The sequence below is a fragment of the Ochotona curzoniae genome, unplaced genomic scaffold (assembly GCF_017591425.1).
Source record: "Ochotona curzoniae isolate NIBS_2020 unplaced genomic scaffold, NIBS_Ocur_1.0 contig_523, whole genome shotgun sequence".
Lineage (NCBI taxonomy): Eukaryota > Metazoa > Chordata > Mammalia > Lagomorpha > Ochotonidae > Ochotona > Ochotona curzoniae.
Window position 1 is genome coordinate 2,664,475 of NW_024466459.1, and position 26,805 is coordinate 2,691,279.

The 26,805-nt window shown below is 49.5% G+C and overlaps 2 protein-coding genes across 5 annotated transcripts in view; one reads left to right on the forward strand and one right to left on the reverse strand.

The window, feature by feature from the left end:
* Positions 1-8,990, forward strand: part of HELZ (helicase with zinc finger) — a 147,017-nt gene extending 138,027 nt beyond the window's left edge. For all 4 annotated transcript variants that reach the window (XM_040989538.1, XM_040989540.1, XM_040989541.1 and 1 more), the window contains one exon: positions 1,963-8,990. In XM_040989538.1, coding sequence (XP_040845472.1) covers positions 1,963-2,318 — 356 coding nt within the window. In that variant the 3' untranslated portion in view covers positions 2,319-8,990. The remainder of the gene's footprint in view (positions 1-1,962) is intronic.
* Positions 8,991-16,359: 7,369 nt separating this feature from the next.
* Positions 16,360-25,998, reverse strand: CACNG1 (calcium voltage-gated channel auxiliary subunit gamma 1). The gene is made up of 4 exons (XM_040989394.1): positions 25,736-25,998; positions 17,701-17,775; positions 16,985-17,122; positions 16,360-16,596 (listed from the first exon to the last, which is right to left on the reverse strand). Exons 1-4 carry the CDS (start codon positions 25,962-25,964, stop codon positions 16,370-16,372), a joined length of 669 nt encoding a protein of 222 aa, XP_040845328.1. The 5' UTR covers positions 25,965-25,998; the 3' UTR covers positions 16,360-16,369.
* Positions 25,999-26,805: the final 807 nt, after the last annotated feature.

The following is a 26,805-nucleotide window of genomic DNA, read 5'->3' on the forward strand; positions in this document are numbered from 1 at the left end:
CAGGACTGTGTGCTGGTGGAAAGATGAGTAGGAGGTGGTGCTGAGGAGGCAGTCATCGTCACGGAAGGCTCTCCTTTCAGAAGTCTGGGATTTATTTCCTGAGATTCTAGGAAGCCATTTGTATATATTACATTGGTTTGAAATTTAAAAGAGATGCATAACATTTAGAGGGGGAGGTGAGACATGAAGGGTGTAAAGTGGTTTGAAATAATTTTGAGCAATTTTATGTATTAAAAATAATACTGTAAAATATGTATGTGGAATAAATAAAATAGTAAGCCCGAAACTGAAATCTTTCCAACTTAACGTCTGGATTTTAGCATTCCACAGACAATCGTCTCTGCCATGAAGCTGCTTTGTATGTTTTGTCCTACTGGAAGTAGAGGGCTTCCATCCAGCATGAGCGAGGTGTCTCAGAAAATACAAACCATTGTGGTTGCTCATGGTTTCCATGTTTAACTTGCTTTGAATTCTAGGATACAGCAACTTTATTAAATGTCTGGATATCAGAGAGAAACATCTAATTTTCCTCTACTCTGGTCATTGTCTTAAAACTACGCCTGATTGCAGGAAATAGAAACTAATCCAAACTAGCTCAAGTGGATAGAATTTCCTTGGAAATAAGGTCCCGTCCGGTTGACTGGCTTCACGGAAAAGCCAGATGGTTTCCTGGTGGGCATATAGAATGCATGCGAATGCCACAGCACGGCCTTCCCGGCCCCAGGAAAACCCCAAGAGGCAGCTCTCAGGGCCGTGCACTGCTGTGTACACCTGCTGTCCCCTGGCTCACCTCGCCCCTGCATCCTTTGCTGCCTCATTGAGTGCCACCGTGTCCTGATGCCACATTCTCTAGCTAAAAGTCTCAATGTTGTCTCCTTTCTCCCTCCTTCCCTTCTGCACCCCGCTTCTGCCTCCTGCATGCACACATATATACTCTTCTGGGAGAAATGTTTATCATCCCGGTAGAATTTATATAAATGTTTAAAATATTTGAAAACAAAGCACTTATTTGAAAAAAAAAAAAAACTCTGGCTTAATGGATAATAAAATGGGTTAGGAAAGGTGGAACCAAATTTTTAAAAACTATGCCAAGTCGGGCAGATTACAGGAAATGTGTTGATAGGTTTCATTTGGTTTTTGTTTTTGTATTTAAGATTTAAGTCACAATTACAGAGAGAGATGAAAAGTCAGAGAGAGAGAGAGGGGTCTTCCACCTGATGGCTCACTCCCCACATGGCTACAGCTGCCAGGGATGGGCCAGGTCGAAGCCAGGAGCTTCATCCGGGTTTCCCACATGGGTGGCCGGGAACCAAAGCACTTGAACCATTTTCTTCTGCTCTTCCCAGACCATTAGCAGGGAGCTGGATCAGAAGTGGAGCAGCCGGAACTTGAGCCTACACCCATTTAGGATACCAGCATCACAGGCAATAGCTTCACCCACTGCACACATCCTGGCCCCCACTGTGAAGTAGCCTAGAGCTCTCCCCCACCCCAACCCCTTACTCCACACTTATTCACTATGTATTACAAGAAAGGATGGCATTTTGAAATAATAGAATTCAGTGTCACTATTACTTAGACTAATGGTAAAAGGCAATTTTGATCCAGACTCTGCATATATCATTTTTATTCAAGAAAATAGCTGTTTATGAACTATGAGTAGTTACTATAATACTTATCAGAGTATACAGTCATACAAGTTAGTTTGCTGTTCTCCAGTAAGCCTTCTCATTTGACCCTGGCTTTCCTTGTGTTAACTTGCCCAGTGCTGCGGGCGTCTGGAGTACTTGTGTGAAAGAAAGGTCTGGTCGGATGTGCCCTATCCCATGGTTGTGGGGAAAGGAGGTTGATCTAGTCAGATGGGTGCAGGCGAAACCCTCCCTGGTACATGTGGTGTAGTGGCATCCGGGATTCACGTGAGGGGACCGCCCTGTAACCCATGTCCCCCGTTCCTGCTTTCAGCTCCGCCCAAGCCTGCCAAGCCCCCTGAGGAGCCTGCCGAACCCGAGAACCTCGAGGTGGCCAGCCCCTTCAACTACAGCATGCTGCAGCACCTCGGCCAGTTCCCGCCACTGCTGCCTCACAAGCAGGTGGCCGAGGCGGCCGCTGCGGCGGCGGGCAGTGGCGGCAGCAGCGGTCCGCAGAGCTCCGCGTCCAGCAAGCCGGCCATGTCCTATGCCAGCGCCCTGCGCGCCCCGCCCAAGCCGCGGCCGCCACCGGAGCAGGCCAAGAAGGGCAGCGACCCGCTGTCCCTGTTCCAGGAACTGAGCCTGGGCAGCTCGCCGGGCAGCAACGGCTTCTATTCGTATTTTAAATAATCGCTCAGTTTCCTCCTGGGAAAGCTTTTCATTTCTGTTTGTTATCAGTAGAGGTAAGGTAGTGGACTTCACTCGTAGGTGCATCGTGCCCTTTGTTTTAATATCCAATATGTCCTCACTTAATTGCTTTGCTGCTAGACTTGCAACTAATTTTTTAAAAGTATATTCCATTATTTTGCATTTTTGATGTGAGTCAGAATTTTGACAGCTTTTATGTAGAATAAAAAATATTTTTAAATTTGTGTATTGTTACATATGTCTGCATCAAGCTAGCAGCTAAGAGGTTAACTGTGCAACTATGAAAAAAAAAAAGAAAAAAAAACTTTGTCTAAAATTTATTTAAAAAGAAAAAAAATTGTAAGTAGCATTTACATTTATTCAATAATATTACCACATGCTGGGTTTCTGTACCAGAAATGGCCAGTGGATGTACAAAATGTATGTTATTTTTGCTTAAATTCATTTAAAGTTTTTTAAAATAAAGGGGCAGCATCTTCTAAATACTTTTAAGTTTTATCAGCTTTTTTTTTTTTTTTTTTTGGTGACAGGATGCTGCATTCTAAAACTTTCTAGTTTTAGACGACGTATGACTTGCTGTTGTAATCTCCATCCACTGTAGGATAGAGGTAAAGGCATTCTTCACAGTGTATTTCACATGCCACTGGTTTTTTTTTTTTTTTTGAAACACACACAGACAAAAAAAAAAAAAAACAGTGGCATAGTTGGTTATTTTTTGGACAAGCTATACTTCAAGCTTGTTTTTAAATGTTAATTTGATAGTTTTTTTTTTAAACAAATCATGAAGCTGAAAAATTTTTAGGATTGTTGGTGCTTAGTAGACTTGATAACTATTTTAAAATTGCGTGAATTTAGTAAAAATCCTTTTCTTTTCCCCCTCACTATGCATGTGTAAATGTTTGTAACCCAGCTTTCCCTCCTCCGCCAGTGGTATCAAAAATTGTGCCACCTTAAGGTTTGTTTTATTTTTTTTTTCCTCCCTCCAGTAAAACATTTTGGTACATTATTTGATGTTTACATTAAAATGTGACATTATATATGGCAATTCAGATATTTTGCCAGCTGTTTTGTGTGAGGAACATCATTAAAGAAGAAACACAATATCAAAAATACATCACAATTCATCAAAATCTGGGACAAAAAAAAAATACCCTTGCTTCTGAAGTCTTTGATTCTTCCAAAATGCCATTATTGAACTTGTACAAAAATATGAAATTTCAGTCTCAGCGTTGTTTTGAATGGACTTGGGCAACATTGAGAGGAGAGCGTTTCCCTGCCTATACCGCACGCAGTGCTGCGTGTCGGCGGCATTCTCCCCGTCCGGTAGTCATGCTTTTGTGTCTTAGAGCTGAAAGCTAGACGCTCATCTTGGCGTTTTTTTATGTGAGGTGAGGCTGGGCCACGCTTCGGGTCCCAGTCCTCATGGCTGGGCTACGCAAAAGCAGACATTGGGGAGACTACTACTGTTAGGCCATCTTCCATTCACAGCAGTTTCCTAACCAGATTGAAAAGTGGCAAGGGTAAAGAAAATCATGTTTCTGACTTGACTGGAGTTTAGTTCAGGTTGGCCAGCTGCAACCTCCAGATGTTTGGGGATAGAAGAGTGCCTTTGGCTAAAGGTCAGTAAGCTGCAGGACACACGAAGCCTACTGCTGTTATTCATTCCTGCCCTTTGGACCCGAGTGCAGTTCATCTGTGTGTGGCTTTGTATTGCAGGCTATGGGTCTCTGTGTGAGGTGGCAGGTGTATTCATGGTCAGTATAAATCGCAGTTGGAAAGTGAGGGCGGCAAGCCACTGTGCTAGGCTTCCTCTGTATGGCATCAGATGACAAGATGTAGCAATATCAAATGTTACTCAGAAGAAGTGTTTGCCCAAGAGGCTGTGCTTTTCCGATGCTGTGACAAAGCTCAAGGCGTGGATCTTCTGGTGAGAAGGTGTCCATGAGAAATGATTTTCCCATTAGCAATGATTTCCCCCCATACACACACACCAAATATGAAGATAGTTCAAAAAGGGTAGTGGAACCATGGCACTAAACAATAAAGTTTGTTTTGGTCCACAAAAATTTTGAAATCCGTGGACAGTTTTTTCATAGTGCGCATTTCCATGAACTTGACGAAGACCCCTCATTTACAGGAATACAACACAAGCTAGAGAGATGTTCCAAAACTTTTGATACTCTGAAGACAGAATTCTACAGCCCAGAGCTGTCAGGTGAACTGTCCTAAGTGATCACTCAATTGTCTATTTTCCATACTTGAACCTTTGAGAAGACATCAAGTGCTAGATTATTTATATTTCTATAGGGAGGTCCTGAGCACACCTCCAGGACCTTATTTGCAGACACCGATGCTGGAAGATGGGAGCTTTGGATAAGAAAGGTGTGTGACGTTTTCAGCACATTCTCGCCGTTAGCCCCTACATGTGCGGCAGGAGCAGTGGTAGCGCCTCAGGGGCCCACTGCTGGCTGCGCCTCTTTGAGTTTCTCATCTCCTTGTCGCCCCTGCGGCCAGTTAAGGAGTCCGGTGTTGTGTCCATCTCTTACTCTTGGTATTGGTAGGCTCTAGATCTCTTGGCTTTTCCTGATGCTGTGCTTCTAGCCAGGCTTTTAAGAATCTGACCAGTGCAGGGTGGCCTCCAGCAGTGCTGAGCAACCCTCGGTTGAAACGAGCCTTGGCTTCTGAGTGCATTTGATGCTGTTTGGGTATTAGCTCTCTAGTATTGACAAGAACCCATACATCAGACTGGGAAAACATATCTTACTTTACATCTTATATAATAGATTCAACCTTAGAACTCAGATGGAATTCTTCTGTATGTTTTTAGAGAAAATTTAATGAAAAGTCTCAAATAGTACCAATTATTTCCAACTTCCTTTCCTTCCAGAACAGATTTCTTGCAAGTGAGGTTAATTGTTTCCTGGGTGTCTTTCTACTTCCTTTGTTCTTTACATCACTCTGAAGTTTCCTTATTTTTTGCAAGAACTCTTTCTTTTATTAATTTCAGTACTTTATGTTGCCTTAAAGAAATTCTTTGGAATGGTAGAATTTGTATTCATGCTAAATTTTTTTTTTTCCTGATCTAAAAATGTTAAGATTTTAAAAAATTTTGTTCGGTGTTAACATGGATATTTTCTGCTGTGGGTTTCTCTCTCTTTCTTTCTTTTTTTAATTTGATAGGTAGACAGAGAGAGGGGGCGGAGATGTTCCCTCTCCTGGCTCACTTCCGCAGTGCTCACAGGTGGCCAGGGTTGGGCCGGGGCGGCCGGGGCTGAAGCCAGGAGACAGGAATGTAGTCCCTGTCTTCCACATGAGTGTCGGGAGCCCAGTCACTTGAGCCATCACTGCAGCTCGGCATAGTGTGCCTTGCAGCAGGCTGAGAATCAGGAGCCAGAGCTGGGAAACAAACCCAGGCATTCCAGTGTGGCATATAGGCTGCTTCTGCACTGGGCTGACCACTGGGCTCCTGACGTGTTTTTAAGGGGAATTTGGTCCCCATTTTGGCATATGCTGGGCCAAATTGTTGTAGCAGAGCTTTGTTCTTGATTGACTAGTCATTAATTATTGGCCATTTGAACTAATACAACTTTAATTTTCTTTTCCTTACCCAGAGGTCATTTTGTATATGTATAACAAACTGGTTAGTGTGGCTTCCTTTTCTGAAAATCAGAGATTCTCAAATGAGTTCAGGTTTAGTATAAACATCAGCTGTTCTTTGTGAGTTCAAAGAATTGCAAAATGAGTAAAGTAAGTAGCACTCCTGTTGAGGAAGTATTACCTAATTATACACAGCAATCTCCGAGACCTGTTATGAAAAATCATTTCCTTTGCTCTGAGGTCATTCGGGTTGCTGTAAATACTAACTGAATCAGAGGAACTTTGAGATTATTAATAGATAGTATTATGTTTCTCTAGTGTAGTTGATTGTGTTTCTCATTTTGAAGGCAAAACTATCAACATTTAAAAAAATGCATTTCTCGCCACATTGGCTGGAGAGAGCCACCTGGCCTAAGTAAGAGTCAGGTGTGAAAAACAATTTCAGGGTAAATTTTAGTATTTCAGCTATTGCTATTAAGAAAATTAGATTTACTGAAATGATTGTTTCAAAAGAGCCAGCTTTTGCAGCATTGTCTCATAATGGATTGTTCTTTAAGGTGATAGGTTAAACCTTGAGCTGCATTGGAAGACGCACATCGCTGCTTTGAAGTGTTATTTCAGCCAGCTATTCTTTGTCCCCCAGCTCCTCAAAGGTAGTTGTTTGCCTTTGAAGCTTCCCAGGCATGATTCTCACCAGCCACTCCTTTCCCTTCAGATAGTGCCCAGTTCCCACCCCTGCCCCCCTTCATGGACAGGTCAGTGTATTCCTGCCCCTGCTTTGTCCCACGCTAATGCCTCCTTGATCTGCATTCAAACTACCTGGAAATCACAAAAGAATGGATGAAGATGTTCTAACCATGATCTCTTGTTCAAAATGTCACCTGGTGGTGTCTGTCACCTGTTACTAAATCCTCCCCTGGAAGGACTTAGTGGCATGCTAGTCTCCAGCATGTGCCTAATCCTCCACCTCTCCCGCTGCTGGAGGACGGGCCCGCACGGGCCGGGGTCCTACCATGAAGCCACCGGCTTCGCTCCCGCCAGCCCCTTCCCCATCGCATTAGGGCTTTGTGACTCTTGTGACAGGTCTTGTGTTTGACCATCTTAGAAAACCACATTCAGAAAATGTCGTTGTGTTGTCATTAGCAAATAGACCAGCATTGAACAGATTTAAAAAGCTGGCTTTAATGTAACATCTTTGAGCCCACCAAAAAACCGAAAATACCTACTTTGGACTGAACTTTAAGGCAAAGTCACCAGAGTTTGTAAAATGTTTTGAAGGGAGGTACCTAATGGAAGAATCTAGATTTATAGGCATGTGAACGGTGGTTCAATCTAAAACTGAAGTGTGGTGAAAACCCAGACACGTTCCATGTCCTTAATAGTTTCAGTAATCAGAGTATTAGACCCGACTTTATTTGCAATTTGTCCAACCCAGAGATTTTATTTTGGTACAAATATTAAGCATAGAGCATAGTAAGTTTTATATACTTCTATCAGTTCATTAAATAATATTATGAAATTTTCATTATGTTCCTGGGGAGTCTTTTTAGCTATGTCTACCTCATTTATGAGGTCTCTTCTATATTTGATTTTGCATAATAGCATGTGATTGCCTGCCTTAGAACTATGTATGGGGGTGGGAAGGGGAAGCAATATTACCTTCAAAGAAGTTTTTGTTTTTAATGGAAGAATTGTTTTACTAATACTTTTCTCCCTGTAATGTTTGAAACATAAAGGGGAAAGGGTGGCAAATAACATTGATCTCAACAGAGTAGAAGTGATAAGAGTAGCATCCCTTTACCAATCTCCTCTAAGAGTTTAGAATTGTCAACAGGTGAGAGCAATGGTTCTCAAACTGTAGCCAGCACCAGAATTACCTCAAGGTCTTGTTCAAGTAGATTGCTGGCCTCCCTAGCCAGTTTCTGGCTCGGGGCTATGGCCTGAGCGTTGGCTTGGCCAGGAAGCTTCCCCCGCTGTTCCCTTGCTGCTGGTCTGAGAACCACAGGTCTGGCACAGGTCTGCGGGTCTTTCCCACATGCATCCGTTTACTTAGTGTACAAACTAGGTCTTCGGGGACACTTGTCTAGTTCTGAGGCCATGAGTGCAATATTCCTGGAGGAAGAGCTCAATGCCTTTGGCCTGGCTGCCAGCCGCTCCAGGAGCTCTTCCCTGCTGGGGCTCCATGCCCTGCTTCCACATCGGGATGAAGGCTGGAAGCCAGGCCTGTGTCTCATGTGCTCAGGGTCTGTGTTGGTGACCTGTCCGCATGGGAGGAAGCCATCCACACACCTCGAGCCCACGAGGTGCCTGGCCTGGGGTCCCTGTCCCTTGCGGGCATCCAAATCAACAGGTGACCCATGAGTGAGGTCTTGTGCGGTTTTAGTCTGAATTATTTGGGGGGCAGGAGTGAGAGCACAGGATTGACTTTTCAAATGATGCATTTCTCAGGTTCCCAAAGCTATTTTGGATTTTGCCATGCCAGCAGGTATCAGGGAGAGCCCAGAGTGGTGTGTGGGAGCAGGAAAGGAATAATTGTCTCTGATAACTCTGCTACCTTAAAAAAATTTTTTTTTGATTATTTTGCAAAACAGGCTAGGGACTCTGCCATCTGTGCAGCGTGAATGACCCGTAAATCTGAAGTGCGCATGTGTGAGCAAATTATCATCAAGAAAGAAACCACCTAATAGAACCTTGGCTACTTTTAAATGTGTGTGTATAATGTTGTCATGGCCATTGCTCCCTGGACTGCGCCTTGTGGGACATATTGGGCTCTGCCTCGGTTTTGATTTGACTTGGAATTTTCTGAGATTCTAGAAAGAGGGAAAAAAAATCTGTGTTTTGGGGGTGATAGAACTGGAATGACTTGGGCCATCAAGGCACATATGCCGCCACCATCATCAAGTGTTGCTGGGCCTCGGGCTTCCTGAAGCCCACTTCCCATTGAGGAGGGCGCAGACATGACTCTGTGTGCAGGCCCTGCTTCAGGGGAGCTGTGATTCCACAGACACGCTGCACACGAAGCCTTGCGTGCAAAGACCTGTACTTGTCTTTCTAAGAGTCAGCGAGCTCCTCTGTTCAGGGTGGGGCCCCAGAGTGACACCTGTGAGGGTTTCTCAGAACTCGCCCTTCCCTCCCCACAGTCCAGGGAAAGATCCTGGGTTTTCATATACCCAGACCAGACCTGCTCCTGTAAGCGTGTGTATGTGACATTGTGTACTCCATGTACTGTATCCGCTTTCTGTGCCAGTCATCTGACCTGATTCTTTGAAACCCATGAAGGTACTGGTTAAGTGTTGTCCTCATCTCCTAGGTAAACATGGCAATTAAAATACTTCTCGTCTACACTACGGCGCTCATGAGCTTTGCGTTTTGTGAAAGGGTCCTGTTGCTAGTGACCCAGGGTGTTTTTATTGTTTTTGTTTTCTGAAATGCTTCAGAGATGCAGTTCTTACTCTTACACACTTCAGGTTGTTCGGCTAACTCCATGGGGTCAGTGGCTTAGTGCATTCATCCTGGGGCTTGCCTGGGGAGTCCGTCCTCCAGGGAGCACCATAGAAAGCAGAGTGGTCCATTTCCATCTCTTCTGAGTGCCAGTTGTGCAGCTGTCTAATTAGCATAATTTATGGCAAAATTATAACTTTTTTTTTCTTTGCAGAGAATGATACCTCATCCGAGAGGCTCTAATACCTAAAGAGTTTATTGTTAAAACGTGAAAATGACTTTGTACCATAAAATAACCCCGAAGCTACTCTCTCGGGCTCTCGTTGCCTCCTTTCTCGCTCATTCTCTTTGCTGACTCATTTCTGGGACTACTTTTGCGACTTTGGTTCCTTAGAACAAGTTTTCAATTTTGGGGCTCTGCAGTGTGGTCATTGTCTCAGTGAAGTTCTTTTGTTTTAAAAGACTCATGGTAACACAAAATGTATTTTACTGCTACAACTAAAATGTATTTATAATAAAAATGCCTTTTTAATAACTCGGAGACTGGTTTATTGCCTGTGAACTCTGAGGTCTGTGTTTCCTTCCACTTAGAAGTCTGACAGCTGTGGAGACCCAGCCCATTGGGGATTCCTTCAGCATCCCCAGACCCAAACTCACTGGCGCTTCGTAATAGTCAGAAATGGGTGACTTCAGTCCCTAACCATCAGTGGTAGCCAGGGCCAGAGGCGTGAAAGGTGAGCTGAAGGCTTACAGTGTGCAGGGAGAGAATGAGCCCCTTTCAAATCCATCAGGGATTACCAACAGTGATGGAGGACTACCCTGCGTGTCACTGTACTATTAACTGCTGGGCTGATGTGGGCCCTGCTTTATGTAAGTTCTCATAAGCCTCATTTATGTCAGTGTATTATATAAGTATGCTACTACCCATCATGGTGCGGTGTGACAAGGATCAATTTGACGACCACAAAGAAAACAACTGCTGGCTGGGCAGATAATTGTCATTTTTGTTGGCAAATAATTCTTTGCATCTGCCGTGATATGAGTTTTAGAAATCTGACAGATTATAGAACGCTTTGTGTGCCCTGGATATTTTATTTTTAACCTCCTAATGTGGCACCAAATGTAGCTTGAATTATATAGTCCTTAAAGTAAGTTGGTAGGATGGTCAGACTTTGACGAGGACAATTTGTAATTCATATGCATTGCAGTGAGTCAGGATTCCTGCTTTCTTTGAGGTGAGTTGGTATTGCTGTGACATAATCCTCTGGGTTTAGGGGGAAAAAAAAACACCTAGAAACCAAATGCACGTGGAGGGCTCTGTGACCTGCTGGTTCCAAGCCATGAAGGATCGCAAGGGTCCATGGAAAGTACAGTGGCTCGGCTCAGCTGTGGATTCCTGGGTCCTCTTCAGTGCCTCTTGAAGCATGTCTCTGAGAAGCTCTTTGTGAAGTACACACAGAGCCAGGGTGCAGGGGAAGGCTGGGCTGGTGGGAGGGGTGCAGGAAGGGAGCAGAGCTTGGCCTCTGCTTGGTTACATGGGAGCATCCTGCACCCCGCCCCCTCCCGGGGTTGGTTGTGAGCAGCTGAAAGCCGCCTGGTCCTCAGTGGGCTCGGCCACTTAACCTGCGATGTTGTCGCCTCATGCACAGAGATCCTTTTACGATTCTCAGTGCCTGCGATGAAGCCTCGTCACACTTTGATCATTGGGTATTTATGAGCTTCTCAATGGCCAAGACTGGGTCCCCACTCACACCTCTGCTGAGGTTTGATCAGAGGAGAGTATCCAGACCCCTTCACTCCTCCTGGCCATCCTGTGCCCGTGCAGTGTGTCCAGACACCAGCCCTGGAGAGTGGAGATGACCATGGGGATGAAGGAGGTGTAAGCCATGCTGTGTAGTGACATCCCTGCTCACCCGGCACAGCCCTGTGCGTGTGACAAAGCATTAGCATTCACGTGTGCTTTGGGCCTTCACAGGCATCATGATTTGAGCTCTCAGTTGACAGCTTCACCATGGTTATGTCAAGTTTTGACGGATGCCGCCTACTGGAGCACAGCCCCGTCCGTAGGCGCATCCCATGCAGAGCTGGGAGCGGCTGCATCTCCCCTGGGCGCCTTGGAAGCTCCCGCGGCTTTGAAATCGCAGAGGGAGGTAATTAAATTGACTGGAGGACTGCAGCCTGCAAACCTCCGGCATAATCCCACTCAGAGCTCATTAGAAGGGCTGCTGCCATGTGCATGGATTGGAACTCTTGTTTCAGAAAAGTGTTCCTAATTCACCCGAGCAGAGTGATCAGAGAGGGGGTGGGGGGCAGCTCCCTGCAAAGGGGCCCGGGGAGGAGCTGGGTTTCGTGATGTTGGCCCCCCCCGGATTGCACAGACATGATGATGCCAGGTCCTCCTGGGGAGGGGACAGGAGGAAGACCCATACCCTGAGCACAGGTGCATTTTCATAAAGCCTTCAGCCCCTTTTCTAGAAGGGTGTGCAGAGTCTGTGCTCCTTGCCTGTGATCAGGCAGCGTCATTTGGGACAAAGGGAGCAGGGATCAGCATAAGCAGGTGAGCAAACAGCCTTGACCTTTGCTGCTTGGTTTTTTCAGATGACATGTTTACCTGTTTATGAGACAGAGTTCCCTCCGCCCCCTCCTCCCAGGGCCCCGAACAACTGGGAGCCACAGCTGAGAATCAGGAGCGCAGTCTGCTGCCTCCATGGTGCAGGATCGGGAGCTGTCGCCAGGATGGAAGCCAGCCTGTTCAGTGTGGGATATGGGTGAGCGTCTTTACCAGCACCTTTTTTTAAAACATTTATTTATTTTATTTGAAAGGCAGATATACAGAGAGAAGGAGAGAGAAAGAGAAAGATTTTTCTGTCTGCTGGTTCACTCCCCAAGTGGGCGTAATAGCCAGAGTTGAGCCAATTTGAAACCAGGAGCCAAGAGCATCTTAGGGGTCTCCCACATGGGTGCAAGGTCCCAAGGCTTTGGGCTGTCCTCTACTGCTTTCCCAGGCCACAAGCAGGGAGCTGGATGGAAAGTAGAGCAGCTGGGACACAAACCAGTGCCAATATGGGATCCTGGCGGTTATAAGGTTAGAATTTAGCCACTAAGCTGTTGTGCTGGGCTCCTTAACCAGCATCTTAACTGACAGGCCAAATGCCCACCCTGACCATCATCTTGATGAATCGTACCCACTCAGGGTAGCCTGGTAGGCCACCTGGGACCACAGTCACACCCACTGGGCTCTTAGTGCCAACAAGTGCAAGTTCAATTGGGAAACAATTGTGGTCTTGTGTAATGAGGGGTGGTCGCCTGCGTTCCAGCAAGGTGCCTGTAGAAATCTGGTCTTAAAGTGGTCTTAAAGGCTGTCCACTGACACGCTCCAGCTCAGAAAAGCCTCTCAATTGGCAGCTATGGTCTGCTATGGAGTACGCTCCTGGCTCAGTCTCCTACCTTCCACCCAAGCAGGGCACGGGGCCAACCCACTCTGGCTGCAGACACCAGGGGCCGAGAAGCAGCTCTTGGGAACACCTGCCTCACTTCTTAAAGCCATCTCACCACACTTCCTAATCACTATGGCATCACCCTCCCCTGCAGCCCTCCAGGCCATGCCCTTGTTCAGGGCCCCACCCTGCTCTCACATACTGGGCACTATGACAAAGGCTCCGAAAAAGGATTGGGAGGACAAGCTCCCTTAAAGAGAATGGGGCCCCAACCTTCAAAGAGCTTCTAGTCTGCGAGGCTTGCAGTCCCGGGGTGCTGAACCAGAGTGAGGCAGGCTGGCTCTGGGACTGCAAACAAAGCACCAAGGGTGCAGGAGGTGAGGCAGCCGAAAATTTGCTTAGAAGTTTGCAGAACATGGCGCCTTGTGATGTCTGAGCTGGACCCTGCAGAGGCAGCAGGTCTTCCTAGAAAAGGGAGCAGCCTCCCTGCCCCTGTGTGCTTCCAGGAAACCCTCTCAAACCTCACAGCGTTCCCTAAAGCAGCTGCCGGTGGATTCCCAATCCTGCACAGTGCCCAGCCTGGCGCCTGGGGCTGAGCACCTGTGCCATCAGCCGCAGTGTGCCCCCTCCCCAACACGTCCTTGTCGCGGCTCTCAGAGTGCTCAGAGCCAGGTTACAGAGAGGGAAAATGGCCACGAAGCGGAATCTGGAAGGCGTGGCTCAGGGAGCAAGATGGGAGTTGGCGCCAAGAGCTAGAGAGGTTTCTGACTTGGGTGAGTGAGAACTTGAGGTGCCATCCAGCAGGCCTGGCTCTGGCTGTAGGGTTCTCATTGTGCCTTCTCTAACGCTGCATTTCAAATAAATAAAATAATCTTTAAAAAAAAAAAGAGGGAGAAAGCTATAGAACTTGTTTTAATGTTGTAGCGGTCTCTTATGTACCATAAGCATGCACATTGGTTTCCATTCCACGTGGGCTCAGCTGGCGTCCAATCTTTGAAGAGGAGCCCTGAGGAACCTTTGGTTTCTCTGGAAAACTGGAGCCCAGCAAGACTGAACTCATGCCCCACGGCGAAGGGGCCCACAGCTTGGCTTCCGGGAGCAAGAAAAATAGTTCTTTGTGTAACCACCTGGGTCACATACACATTTTGTAAAAATGTATTTATTTTTTATTTGAAAGGCAGATTTGCAGAAAGGAGAGAGAAACAGATCATACACCTCCCTGTTCGTGTCCCAAATGGCTCAATGGCCAGAGCTGAAGCTTCCTTGTTGGAAGCAGCCCCAGTGGCCATCAGTGGTAGGATGCGTAACCGGCAGGTGGCACACATTCCAGGGGACCCTGGGCCAGCGACCTCAGCAAGGAAGATGACTCTGCCACAGGCTGCCTTGTGGGCGCACCTTGGGGTCTTGATGCTGTGGGAAATAGGCCAGACATGCACTGCCAGGTGCCATGTCCTTCATTTCTATGAGGCAGGGAGAGTCAGCCGAAGTGGAGAGACACGAGGTGGGCTGTGTGGCCAGCGCTGTACAGGGGAGAGTAGAGGACAGTGTTTTGCTTGGGAAGGTGAACGGCTCTGCAGGTAGATGGTAAAGAGGGTTGCACTGCAGGATGAGTACACTAGATGCAACCAAAATTGACCCTGACCCCAACCCTAACCCTGACCCCGATCTAACCCTAAGCTCAATCCAATCCTAACACTGAACACTACCATGACTTTGCTGCTAACCCAATCCTAATCCTGACCCTAATCCTCAACCCTAATCCTGATCCTGACCCCAACCTCAGCCCTGACCCTAACCCTGACCCAGACCTAACTTTGATTCCAACCCTGACCCTAACCCAAGATGGTAGTTTCATGTTACATGGATTTTACCACAATCTTTAAAAAATTTCACTTAATGGGGCGGGCATTTGGCCCAGCCCTTGAAGCTGCTATTTGGGGTGCTGCTTGAGTGCCAGCTCTGCCACCAACCAAGGAGGCAGTGGTGACACCTCAAGTGTTCACAGGCCCCTTCCACAGATGTGGGAGACCTGGGAGGAGCTCCTGGCTCCAGCCTGGCCCACTTGTGCCTGCTAGGGGCCTTAGGGCAGATGGGAGTCTCTCTCTCTCTCTCTCTCTCTCCCTCTATCCCTTTCTCCTTTTCCCTTCCCCTTTTCCTGCACCCTCCCCCCCCCCGCCTTTCAAGTGAAATAAACATTCTAAAAATTAGATATTTGGAAACAAAAGTCACACTGGAGTATGAGTCGCCTTGGTGGCTGACTTGCTTGATCTTGGCTGTGCTGTCTCTGCATTTGTTGCAAGCAGGCTGCTGGTATCCTGATTACCATAGGAACGGCAGGAATTGGTGAGTGTTAAATTCAGCAATCAGAAGCTGTGGGCTGCCCAGGTTAGCCACAGGCTGCTCTGCAGTTGGGCATGAACCTAGTAACAGGGTCCACCTCTGCCTGCCAGGACCGGCAGTAACCATAAGCCAGAATGCAGGGCCAGGTCTTCAAACCAGGCACTCTGATATGGGACCCCTGGGCTAAATGACCACCCTGCTTTTCGTTTTCACTTAAACCCATAGGAGCCCCTCCTGTGACATGGGCCACATACACCCAGCAGTGGGCCAGCCATGCCAAGCTCTGCCTGGAGGAAGGGTCCCCTCTGAGCTCCTTTCTAAGCCTACCTGAGCTCTGTGGGAACCAAGAAGGCAAAAGAGCACCCCAGATGGGCACCCTACAGGGCCCTCAGTATCTGATCACCAAGCCATACTTCCTGAGGTTTTTTGCAAGGAAAATCCAGCATCCGAAATCCGACACCAGTGACCACTCCATGTTGGCTCTGCCTGCCAGGCTCTAGAAATAGCCCCTCCTTTTTTTAACACCCCCTGTCTAATCAGAGGGTTTCTACTTTCTCCCCCATATAATCCCAGAGTGCAGAGATCCATATTGGAACACAGAACCCTCCAAGCTACATTGCTCCCTGCTCCTGCTTCTTGCCCACACTGCCTCCCCAGAATCCTTGGCATGCCCCAGGGCCAGGCCAGCTTCCCCTCCTTCCGGGATGGCATAGGGGCAGTGCCTGAGCATCCAGGCAATGTCAACAACAAGCAAGTTTTCTGAGCACTTTTATTTCAAATCACAGTTGGGTGCTCCCTGGTTTGAAAAAAAAAAAAAAAAAAGATTATATTTCCTGGGAAGGGGGGTGAGGGCTGGCTGTTGATACAGGGGACCCAGCACCAGCAGGTGAGCACAAAGTGGTTCTGGGAGGTCTACAAAGAACACGGGGGATCAGCTTCCAACAGCGATAGCTGGGGCAGCTCTGAGCCTCAGTAGAAGGCCCGGCCCCTCCGGTCGCCCATGCACCTGCTGGCCTTGCCTCCACCCAGGTCAGGGCTGGGTTCGTGTCTGTTCGCCATCTGAGCAGATGAGCTCCTTAATGCTGTTTTGGAGCTCCTTAGAACCCAGAGAAGGGAAGCAGTGGTGGGGCTGGGACAGACAGGAACAGGGCAGGTTGGTAACTCCTGCCTCCTCTCTGGAAGCTTCTGGGCAGAGGCTCCCTGGGTGCCCCCAGGAGGCTAGTGCTCTGGCTCAGCGTCCATGCAGGACTCCCAGGGGTTCTGGGGCATTCGTGGAAGTGAGAAGAGCAGCAGGGCTAGGCCCCCAAGGAAGAGGAGGACAAAGGCTGCGCAGGCACAGGCGAAGGACCAGGAGTAGTAATACTGTATCCAGACAGTCTCCTCGCTGTCAATCATGCGCTTCACCGATTGCCGCATGACCTCCACTGACACGAAGATACAGAGACCTGGGGACAGAGCCAGAGCAGTCAGGGATCCCTGGGGGGCTCTTGCTGCTGGCCCCAGCCTGCATCTCCGGGTCGCCTCTGTTTTCCCGTGGAGAAGGTGGTGACCCTGCCTTGGCCATGCAGGGATGTCTCAGGGTGGTTCTAGGGGGGTGTACATGCCTGCCCCCTTCACAAGGTTGTGCCCCTGGGGGAGTCTTCTCCAAGGCGTGGAGGATTAAGTCTTGGTGGGTGAAATGGACTAACTACAGAGATCACTTCCTCCTGATACCCCGGGCGTGGCTGAGACGGCCCCCTCCGCTTCCCCCACTGCCTGTTCCTGGCAGAAGTCAAGCAGGACTGAACACGCCCACATTCCCGGCCCCACCCTCCGACCCCACCCCAGCTCCACCTGCAAAGGCGTAGAACATGGCCGCTGGCCGCAGCAGGTAATCCCGCTTCTTGCTGAAGGACAGGAGCGTGCAGATGGCGCCCATGATGGTGAAGCCCAGGCTGAAGATGGCGATGGCAGCCGCTGAGATGCTGTATTCTGCGGAGCAAGCAAGGGTACCTCAGCTCCCACCACAGACCCCAGCGGCCCCGGCTGCACTGCCTTGCATGGTGCATCTGTCTGGGTCGGAGGGCCCCGAAGGGGGGAGGGGAAACATGGGCTGCAGAGGATTCCAGGGTAGGGAGGATGAAGAGTGCAGCTCGTGCCGTTTGTGGTGCTTGCAGGCGGTTGTACATGTTGATGTGGACACCAAGGGTGGACAAAGTGTGTGGCCATCTGAGCCAGCACAGACTCGGGGCTGCACTCCTGCAGGAGGTGAGCATTGGAATCCAAGCTGTGCCTTCCCAGTTCCTAGTGAGTGATTTGTTGGGGAAAGACTGCCATGTCCTCTGAGACTACCTGCTCTGTGCCTGCTGCGGTTTATGTCCCCTGGGCTGTGCAGAAAGACACACTCCTGCTGCAGTCCAGGAACGCCCCACCTCGCCCTGGGGCCATGTCTCCTACTTCCCAGCTCTCCCAGCTCAGATGGACCCGGATGGAACTGGGAGGTGACAGCGGGATCCTGGGATGAAATTCACTTGTCATCACCAGCCCGCCCTCCTTCCACACAGGCTCACCTTTCTGCGTTGTGAATTCGAAGATCTCCGAGCTCTCGCCTGGGTTAAAATGCCGGAAGTAGGAGCAGTTCTTCTCTGCAGAAGGGGAGGGTGGGCAAGCTGAGCCGAGGGGAAGGGGCATGGCCCCCACCCCAATCCTCCTTTTTCCTCCTGGGCCCTGACCCTTGGAGCAACCTTCAGGAAGGCTGGGAAGTCTTCAGGGAGCTAGGGCTGAGCCTCACTAGGCAGTGGGGTACCAAAACCACAGCTGGAGACACCTGTTGGGGTGCAATGTCGGTGGTCAAGGTTGGCAAAGCATCTGGCAGCAGTTACCAGCTGGAGCTGGTGCTGCCCATTAAGGATGCTGGATCACGCTTGGTAGGAGGCTTTTTGGGGGTAAGAGGGGTTGCCCCAAGCCTTCAGGAGGTAGAAATGGGGGTGTTGCTAACCACATAGGAGTATCCAGCCTCCAGAGTCACTGCGGAGACTGGGAAGTCCTGGGTGAACCCCAAATCCAGGGCTGTGTTTCCCATCAGAAGCCATGCCCACCCTGACTCCAGGAAGCAACATGGGAAGCTACAGGTTTCTCGATGCCCCCTTGGGGGAACTGCTACACTTGGTCCCTGCGGACACCCTGCCAGGGACTTTTCTGAGTGGCTTTCCAGGTGCAAGCAAAGTAGCTCCCTGGACGAACAGGATGTGGCCACCCTGCTCTCCGTGTCATCAAACCCTCAGTGCCTGCAGCCATAGCCCTTCTCGCCCTGCGGGGTTCTTGGCCCACCTCAGCATGGTCACAGACATCCTAGAAGATCTGTGGATGGCAGGACCACAGCCCAGATCTTCAGGGTGGCAGCCAAGAGGCTGGGCACAAATGCATGCTGATTTGAAATACAATTTCACTTCCATTTCTTCCCTCTATCTTTCCCATAACTAGGCCTACCATAAAATCATACTGTCTCGCCTATTAAATGTAACCAAGTGTTCCTGTTACCTGACCCAGAGTGGGTTAATCCATGTAGTATGGAGGAAAAAACAAAAAAAACTAAATCTAGTTGCTTTTTACACTGAGAGGCCCTTCACAGCTTGCCTTTTCCTATGGATCTACAACCTTCAATAGAACACATCTTGTTCTAGCAGCGTCTACTTTATAAATTACTGTTTCACTTCTGAGTTTTTGTCTGGAAGATGACTGGACATGGGGTGCCAAGCTTCCCCTGCCTCCCTCGCCCCCACTCCCAGAGGCCTCAGGGGGCAGGAAGGCTTCCTCCTGTCCCGGTGAATCCTCCTAGGATCCTGTCTCCCTGTTCTCTCCCAGGACAACTCCTTTCTCAGGGCTCAGCCAGGAAACCAAGGCTGGACGGAGGTGAGTCAGGGCAGCAGCAAGCCTTCCTTATAGCAAGCCGCCTTGCTTGGCTGTAGCTTCTATATTTAATCGCTTGCTTTTGGAACCGAGTCACCTGGGGTGTCTGAGGTTGGCGGTGATGTCAGAGTCAGCACTGCTCTTTCGTGCCTCTCAGCACCTGCTGCTATCTTAGAGCACAATGCACAGCTCTCACCACCTTCGACTGTAGAGTCTAGACACACTGTCTGCAAATGGCTTGCGCTGTGGGCCGCGTCTCCATGCATTCCCCTCTGGACAAAGGAACGTGTCTGTTTCATTCTCTGCAAGGGCCAATTCCAGTTGCTATTGAAAACCCATTGCAAAGGACTGACTGAACTCAACTGTGTTGCACGGTCAGCTGCCCCGCCGAGTACTCGCAATCCAGCATTAAAAGCCTTCGTGGGCTGAAAGCCATCTCAAGCGCCTGGCCCCAGGCACAGCTATTTCACCCTCCTGGCTCATCTCTCACAGCGAGCTTTTGGACATCATTGGCCCAGCAGATAAGCATGAGTCGAGCTCTCTCAGCTCAGACACACTGGGGAAGTCTCCGTGTCCCTGGGAGCTGGGCTGTGCGTGTTGAGGGAACGGCTTCTTCCTTTAGGGATCCAGTCCCAACGTGCCCCTCCCTCTTATGGTCGGTGCTGTCAGACCTGGGCAACCAGGGGGTAGACTTCCTCCTCCAGTCACTCTTGAATGTGCTGACCTTGGACCTGAGGACTGATGAGTGATGACCTCTGTATCCCTTCTTGGACCTGCACCTGGACAATGCCAAGCGCCCTCTGCCTAGAGATGGAGGAAAAAATTGCTCGCGGCCCCTGTGGCTGTCTGAGGGAGACCACACCCTCTCTGTGGTCCCTGGTGGTTCCCACGGTGGGGGGCTCATTAGACCCAGACCTTATGCTGGACAGACCAGGCTAGACCCTCAAGGAGGGAGGGTGTGGAGTCCTGCTCAAATGGGCAAAAAAAAAAAAAAAAAAAAAAAGCCTTCCCTGCCCCCTGTCCCCTTCCCCTTCTAAGTGGGTGGGGGGAACACTGAGCACCAAGGGCCACTTGGGAACCAGGATATCCCAGATGGGTCCGCTGTGCACCACTGGGTCCCAGGTGGGGTTGGAGGAGAGGGACAGGAGCCAGTCCTGTCTAGAGACTTCAGGCATGCTTGGGGTCTCCACACCTCGGCTTCTCTGCCATCCCCAGCCTTGGTCTTCGTCAGACTTGCCCTAAGTTCACGGCTTGCAGCCTTGCCTTGTTAGGCTCTGCCCTTTGCCTGGGCTTTGGGCCGAGTCACACAGACCCCTATGCCAGGCTCTTAGGAACTGTGTGGCTCCTTCAGTCTCCTACATGACCCGTGGTGAAGTTTGGGGATTGGATTCATTCCAGAGGACTCAGAGTCTATGCGTGTTGGGTGGGGGTTACGCCTTCCAAAGCACAGCTTATCTATGAGATTTGATGGGAGGGAGGGCAGTCTGGATGAAGGAGTTGTTAGCTAATGCAAAATCAAAAAACAAACCAAGTGAGCCAATTTTTTTAAAACTACGCATGGAACAGAAAGCACAAGCATCTCCAAGGTGAGCTCGCGCTAATAGGGCTCCTCCATGGGGAGTTGGAACTGCTTGTAGGATTAGGGGATGCTGAAATGATACTGACATACCAAGTGCTGGCTGATGGAGGCTTTAATATATCAAAAATAATTTGTTGATTTGTGCAAAACCTTAAGGAACTTGTGCTTTAGGCATGGGAGGAAACTTTTTATTTGCATTCAGGCCAATATTATCTTTGGTCTCCCCCCAACCTTTTTTTTTTTTTTTTTTAAAGGAGTCTTTCAGCTTCCAGCAGCGGTTTTTATGCTCCCACTGATGGGAGCATGTTACCAAATGGGCTGAAGAAAACTCAAAGACCCCGTCCTAGAACTTGACAGTCCTGTTCTTCTCTGGGGTAGATTCCAGGTACAGCCCAGGCTTGTGCGAGTGTTGAAACAACCTCTGACAAGGGCTCAGTAGCCATCACACTCTTCCATACGGCTCCAGTCCCTGCACTGGGACTGGAAGGGAAGGTGAACCAAGAGGGACACAGGATCTCGGGAGTGGGTAGGCAGCTCCGAGCCCAAGGGGGCTGGCCACAAGCACCTGTAGACTCCCTCGAACTTTCAGACAGAATCTCTCGTGACTTGTGACTGCCTTGGCCTTGGCTTCTGCTCTGGTAGCCCCTTCTGAAGCTGGATTCCACAGCTCCTCTCCTCAGACCCCCTCAGGGGCCTGAAGACGTCTCCTCCATCACACCAGCTCCTGATCCAGCTGCCCCCAAACCATGCCATGCCCAGGGTGTGAGTCAGCAGCTTTCAATAGAATACATTGGAGGCAAGTGGAGAAGAAAGGAGTTCTGAATTCAAGGCTTGGGGGTTGAAGTTCTTCCTGTTGATTGAGAACCATTTAAAATGAAAACCTATCCATTTGAATCTTGTAAAATACTACAAGGTAGTGTCCAGGAAGACGAATGCTAGGGACAAATGCCTAGGTATGAATCCTGGCCACTATGCTCATTAACCACATAACCAAGTTCCTCAACCTTTCCTGCCTCGTTTTCTTCATCTGTGGAATTGGATGATGATGATGATGACAGAAGTAACTCATTAGTTAGGAGGTTTTTGTGAAGATCCTATCAGCCAATATAGCCATACATCATTTAACAATAGGGATACTGTTTAAGAAATTCATTGATAGGCAAGTTTATTGTTATTCAAACATGGCCATAATGTCACTAGGTGATATAATCTGATGGGACCATCATAATATATGTGATTCATTGCAGATCAAATGTTGAGCCATATGTGTCTATATATGTATGCCATTCCATGACATTCTGATCCCCATGGCCTCTAACAAAAGTCAGCTGTTTATCTTATTAGGCACTGCTTTTATGTGACTGTTCTTTTCTGTTTTCACAATTCTCTATCTTTCGAAGTTTGAGTGTTGTGTGTCTAGGTATGGTTATCTTCAAGTTTGTTTTATTTGAGATACATTGAGTTTCAGGTACTTTTACATTAATATTTTTCACCCAACTGGGAGACTTTAAGATCACTAATTTCTCTCTCAATCCCCACTCCTCCATTCTGGGACTCCCATGGTACAAAGATTGATATACTTGTTGGTGTCCCACAGGTCTCTGAACTTCTGTTCATTTTCTCTTTCTTTCTGTTCTGCAGAAAGTCTAATCCCTACTGGCATATCTTCCAGCTCCCCTTCTCAGCTTTATTAAGCCTTTCTAATGAATTTTTCACTCATTATTACACCTTTCAACTCAGAATTTCTATTTATCCCTTTAAGAATTTCAAGCTCTTTCTTAATAGTCTCTGTTGCACCATGCATTCTTGTCTTTAGTTCTTTAGCTATTGTTTTATTTAGAGTTTTTTTTTTTTTTTTTTTTTTTTTTTAGTATATTTAAAGTAGCTGCTTTAAAATCTTTATCTAGCAAGCTCTGGATTTCCTTAGGAATCTATTAACTACTTCCTCCCGCCCCACATGGGTTGTATTATTTCTGTTCTTTGCATGTCCTGTGTTTCCCTTGTTGAGGCTTTGTTGCTGAATACTGTTGCTTGTTCAGTGAGTTTTTTTGGACCAATTTTGTAAAGTCTATATTCTTTGTCATGTGTGACCACTGAAGTACTTATTGAATCAGCTTAGTGGTCATTTAATAGAGATTTCTTAAAAGGCATGGGACCAAGAGACCTCCGTCTTCATTTAGGGCTCCAAACACATGCTAGCACTGAGCAGTCTGCAGCTCTGCCTTGAACCCTTGGCTGAGCAATGCACATCTTCGCTTTGGGAGCCTCAAGGTGAGGCTGAGGTGAGAGCTCAGCACCCCTCTGATCTCTCGAGCATGGCCACAGCATGGGGGCAGGGCCCGGCCTTCTAGACCTCCAGGTGTACATTGCAACTTTGGAAATCTGCCTGTGGACATGTCCTCCTTGAGCTTCTTGGTGATCCTGCTATCAGCTCCAGCTGCCATGTACTGTCTCAGGAATCCATGCGGTTAAACAGTCTTCTCTGATTGTTTCCCACAAATGCTCCCTGGGAGAGAGACTGTTTTCTTTGGATGAACTCAGAAACAAATCACAGATGGTTTGAAAGTGAGGACTTCCAGGAAACCACTGCATGGGATACACAATGGCTACTCTCTGAAAATGGAGCTGTCAGACCTGGGCCTGGTGCAATGACTCAGTTGGCTAATCCTCTACCTGGAAGCACTGGGATTCCGTGTAGGCACTGGTTTGTTTCCTGGCTGCTCTACTTCCCATCCAGCTGCCTGCTTGTGGCCTGGGGAAGCAGTGGAGGATGGTCCAATGCCCTGAGTTCCTGCACCCAGGAGATGCAAAAGAAGCTCCTGGCTCCTGGCTTCAGATTTGCTCAGCTCTGGCTGTTGCAGCCACTTGGGAGTAAACCAGCTGATGGGAGATCTTTCCCTCTGTCTCTCCTTTCTGCAAATCTGACTTGTGTCCCCTTCAGCGATTGCCAGGGTGTTGTTTCTCATTGTAACTGGGGCGATGTTGGTTTTTAAGGCCACAGCAGAGCTGGGAAGGAGGACTGCAGAGTGGAAATCCCTGTTCTGCCTGAGAGTCACTTGTTTTTCTTGAATAAGCACTTGCTAGACTTCTGCACGATTTTCTTGATTTCTAGTGTTCTGAAAAGTTGAACCTAAACATTTTGCCAGAATTCGCATCGCTTTTATGGAAATTGGGAGGACAGATGTACCTTCCTGTGTCATGTTTTTCTGACATCTCTCCAAGTGAATACGCGCAGAGCACCGACAGCAACGTTCACATGCAGTGCTAGGTTCATCTGCCGTTATCGTTGTTAATAACAAACAAATGAGAGATTTATAAGCTCTCTCTCTGAAAGCGAGTGATCCCAAGGAGATTCAGAAAGGTACATGGGAAAAAAGCAGCTATTCATTTGAGAGGAAAGAAAATCTTCCTGCTTGGGAAGATTATCGGAGGGAAGGCAGTATGCAGCGGCACAAGCGTGTGATCCAGGATGGGGCTGGTGGGGGAGAGGAAGGAAAATGGACTGCCCAGGCTCCGGGCCGAGAAGTGCCTGTCAGTCCCCTGGGACTGTCCCCATCCCCTCTGGCCAGTCTGCTTCTTCCTTGTGTGGACTCAGCCTCCTTCCCTGCTCATCTACTCTGACGTTAAAGGCAGATGGTCCCAAGGACAGCAGACGGACCGTTATGGTATCCCTAGAGAGGCAGCCTCGCCTCTCCCTGCCTTTCCCTGCCCTGCCCTGCCCTGCCCTGCCCTGCCCTACCCTGCCCAGGGGAGTTGCCTGGATGAGACATGTGTTTATGTGTGTGCTCAGCAGTGACTGAGGGCGTGGGCATCTGGGTTATGCGATCGCCTTGCAAGCACATGCCCATGCCCGTCAAAGCTCCCTGCCCGGGGACTCAGTGTTTCCAAGACAGCTGAACATTTATGAGCCTTGTGCTCTCCCAGAGGGGACAGGCTTCAAAGGGGATCCCTGGAGCAAGTGGCAGAGGGGAGGAAGGGGAGGGAGAGGTGGAGTGGGATGGGATTGGGTTCTTTTTCCCGTGGGGAGACTGCGTGATTTGGGGACTTGGTCTTGCCTCCCTTGAAGGACAGGTTGCAGAGAACACCATATCTGCTCACACAGAAGATAAATCTGGACCCCAGGCAGGAAAGGAGGCCCTGTACCCCATGATTGGGTGCCTCCTCGAGGGACATTTGTGAGCACTGGAAGGGATCTAGGGTGGCTGAGCCCAAGTTTCCTGGTTCATAGTAGAAGGAACAGAAGCTGAGATGGGCTTTGTCCACCCATAGTTGTCCTTCAGGGAGCAGGTAGTCACTACATGCCGGAGCCTGGGCCTCCTGCACCCCCTCCCACACAGCACCCCTTCCCCTAACATGAGCTCTGTTCCCTGTGGTGCCAGCATGGCCCACACCTGAGGAACAGACTTCTTTCAGGGGTCCGTCATGCTCACACTCAGTACCCTAGACAAAGGGATTGCCTGCACCTCTGTGGCTTGGTAACACCATGGGACACTTTCAATGACAAGGGCAGGAGACCCTCTGGAACCTAAGACAGTCTCATCCTCTGTGTGGGGGACCTGTGGAAGGCATGTGGTCCCATTAGAAGACAGGTGGCTCATCACCAGCCACCTCCAACAGCACGGACAGGAAACCTGTTAGTCACACCCACCCCTAAAGCACCCCACATTTAGCGGGTACCAGCCAGAAGTCCTTAGCAGCTGGGAATGGAGAGCTGTAGGTTTACATTTTGCAGGAGACCCTGCAAGCCCTGTAGTTGGCTCCTTCTGCACCCTTGCCCGGACGCTGAACAATGAACCTGCAGGATTAGGGTCATGGAGACACCCAGACTTGGGGACATGAGGCCGTGAGGCCATGATCCCCGCTGAGCCAGTAGGCCCTGGCTTCATCCTTATGCCTTTTGTCCTACCTGTCCAACTGTCTGCCATGGGTACAAGGCCTCCCACTTCAGTAAAATAAGAGCCGGAGTTGACCATCCCCGTTCCCAATGACACCACCAATGGCTCTGGCTGCCCCTGGCCGGGAGGGCTGGCAGTATTGCTCAGATCCCCAGTAGAGAAACCTGCCTTCCTTCCCACAGGCACTTGGGATGAGCAGGGGGTGGGGCGTGGGTACATTACCCCCGGGCAGAGTGATGGGTCCGCAGCTCTTGTCCTCTCCCAGGGGGATGCGCTTGATGCAAATCCGCCACAGGCCAAAGTGGGCCGCCTCGCAGGTGGTGTTGTGGTGCTCCATGTGGGGGCTCAGCACAGCCCAGTGGTCACTCACCACGGCTGCAAAGGCCAGCCCGATGCCCACCAGGATGCAGAAGAGGGTCACATGGACCTTCGGCATTTCCGTCGGGGACATGGTGGCTGCAGAAGAGTGGGTGCTCCAGGTAGGGTCTGACAGTGGCAGTGGCGTGTCTGCCACCGCTTGTGCAGGTGGCAGCTAGGCTGGGCCGTGGTGCTGGACCTGGGGAGGGGCGAGGGGCGGGTGGAAGCTAAGTATAGTGCACCCAGTCGAGCCAGAGTGGGTCGGTCTTGGACACTGAGAGACAGGGGCTGGGTCTGAACAGCTGCCCAGACACGTCAGGGGCCTGAGCGAGGCTTCTATTAATGCCTACAGCACGGTCCCAAGGCACGTCTGCTCAGGTTTCAGATTTATCTTTCCCTCTAGGAGCCAGGGTGGGGCAAGGAGAAGGCAACAAGGGGGAAGGGGCAGAGGGTGGGCCACAGGGACACCACCACCTGTGGGAGATGCACCTGTCTGGGCTGCACAGTGCACCTCAGGAGGCACCTGTCATACAACCTTACTGGTCCCACATGGAATCAGGTTGGATCCTTATCCTGGGGACCCTAGGGGACCCCAGAATCCTGCCTAGAGAGACATCCCAGGGACCTCTGCCCAAGGCTTCTGGAGCTCCCTACAGTCTCTGGCAAGTGCACTCAAGCCCCATTCCATTCCCCAAGTCACAGGAATCTACTGGCAGAAGCCCCCCTGCCCAGCTGCCTTCCTTGGGGAAGGGAAGGTGACGGGCCTGCTGGAGGTGTCAGAGATGCTGCAGGCTAGGGACAGAAGGTGGGCTGACGTGTCCCCTTCCCTTCCTCCTCCTCAAATCCATCTGTGGGCAGCTCAGGACCCTGCTGGAATGGTGCTTGGGGGTAGGGCCTTTGGGAAGCCATCTGGTAAGAGAGCAGGAAGCCCGTGC

Excerpts from the sequence above, each read along its gene's own strand:
- CACNG1 (XM_040989394.1), bottom strand. The coding sequence starts at position 25,964 with ATGTCCCCGACGGAAATGCCGAAGGTCCATGTGACCCTCTTCTGCATC. Across the intron at positions 17,776-25,735 it reads ACCCATCACTCTGCCCGGGG|AGAAGAACTGCTCCTACTTC; the intron begins GTAATGTACCCA and ends CCCCTTCTGCAG. Across the intron at positions 16,597-16,984 it reads CATGTTCTACGCCTTTGCAG|GTCTCTGTATCTTCGTGTCA; the intron begins GTGGAGCTGGGG and ends CTCTGTCCCCAG.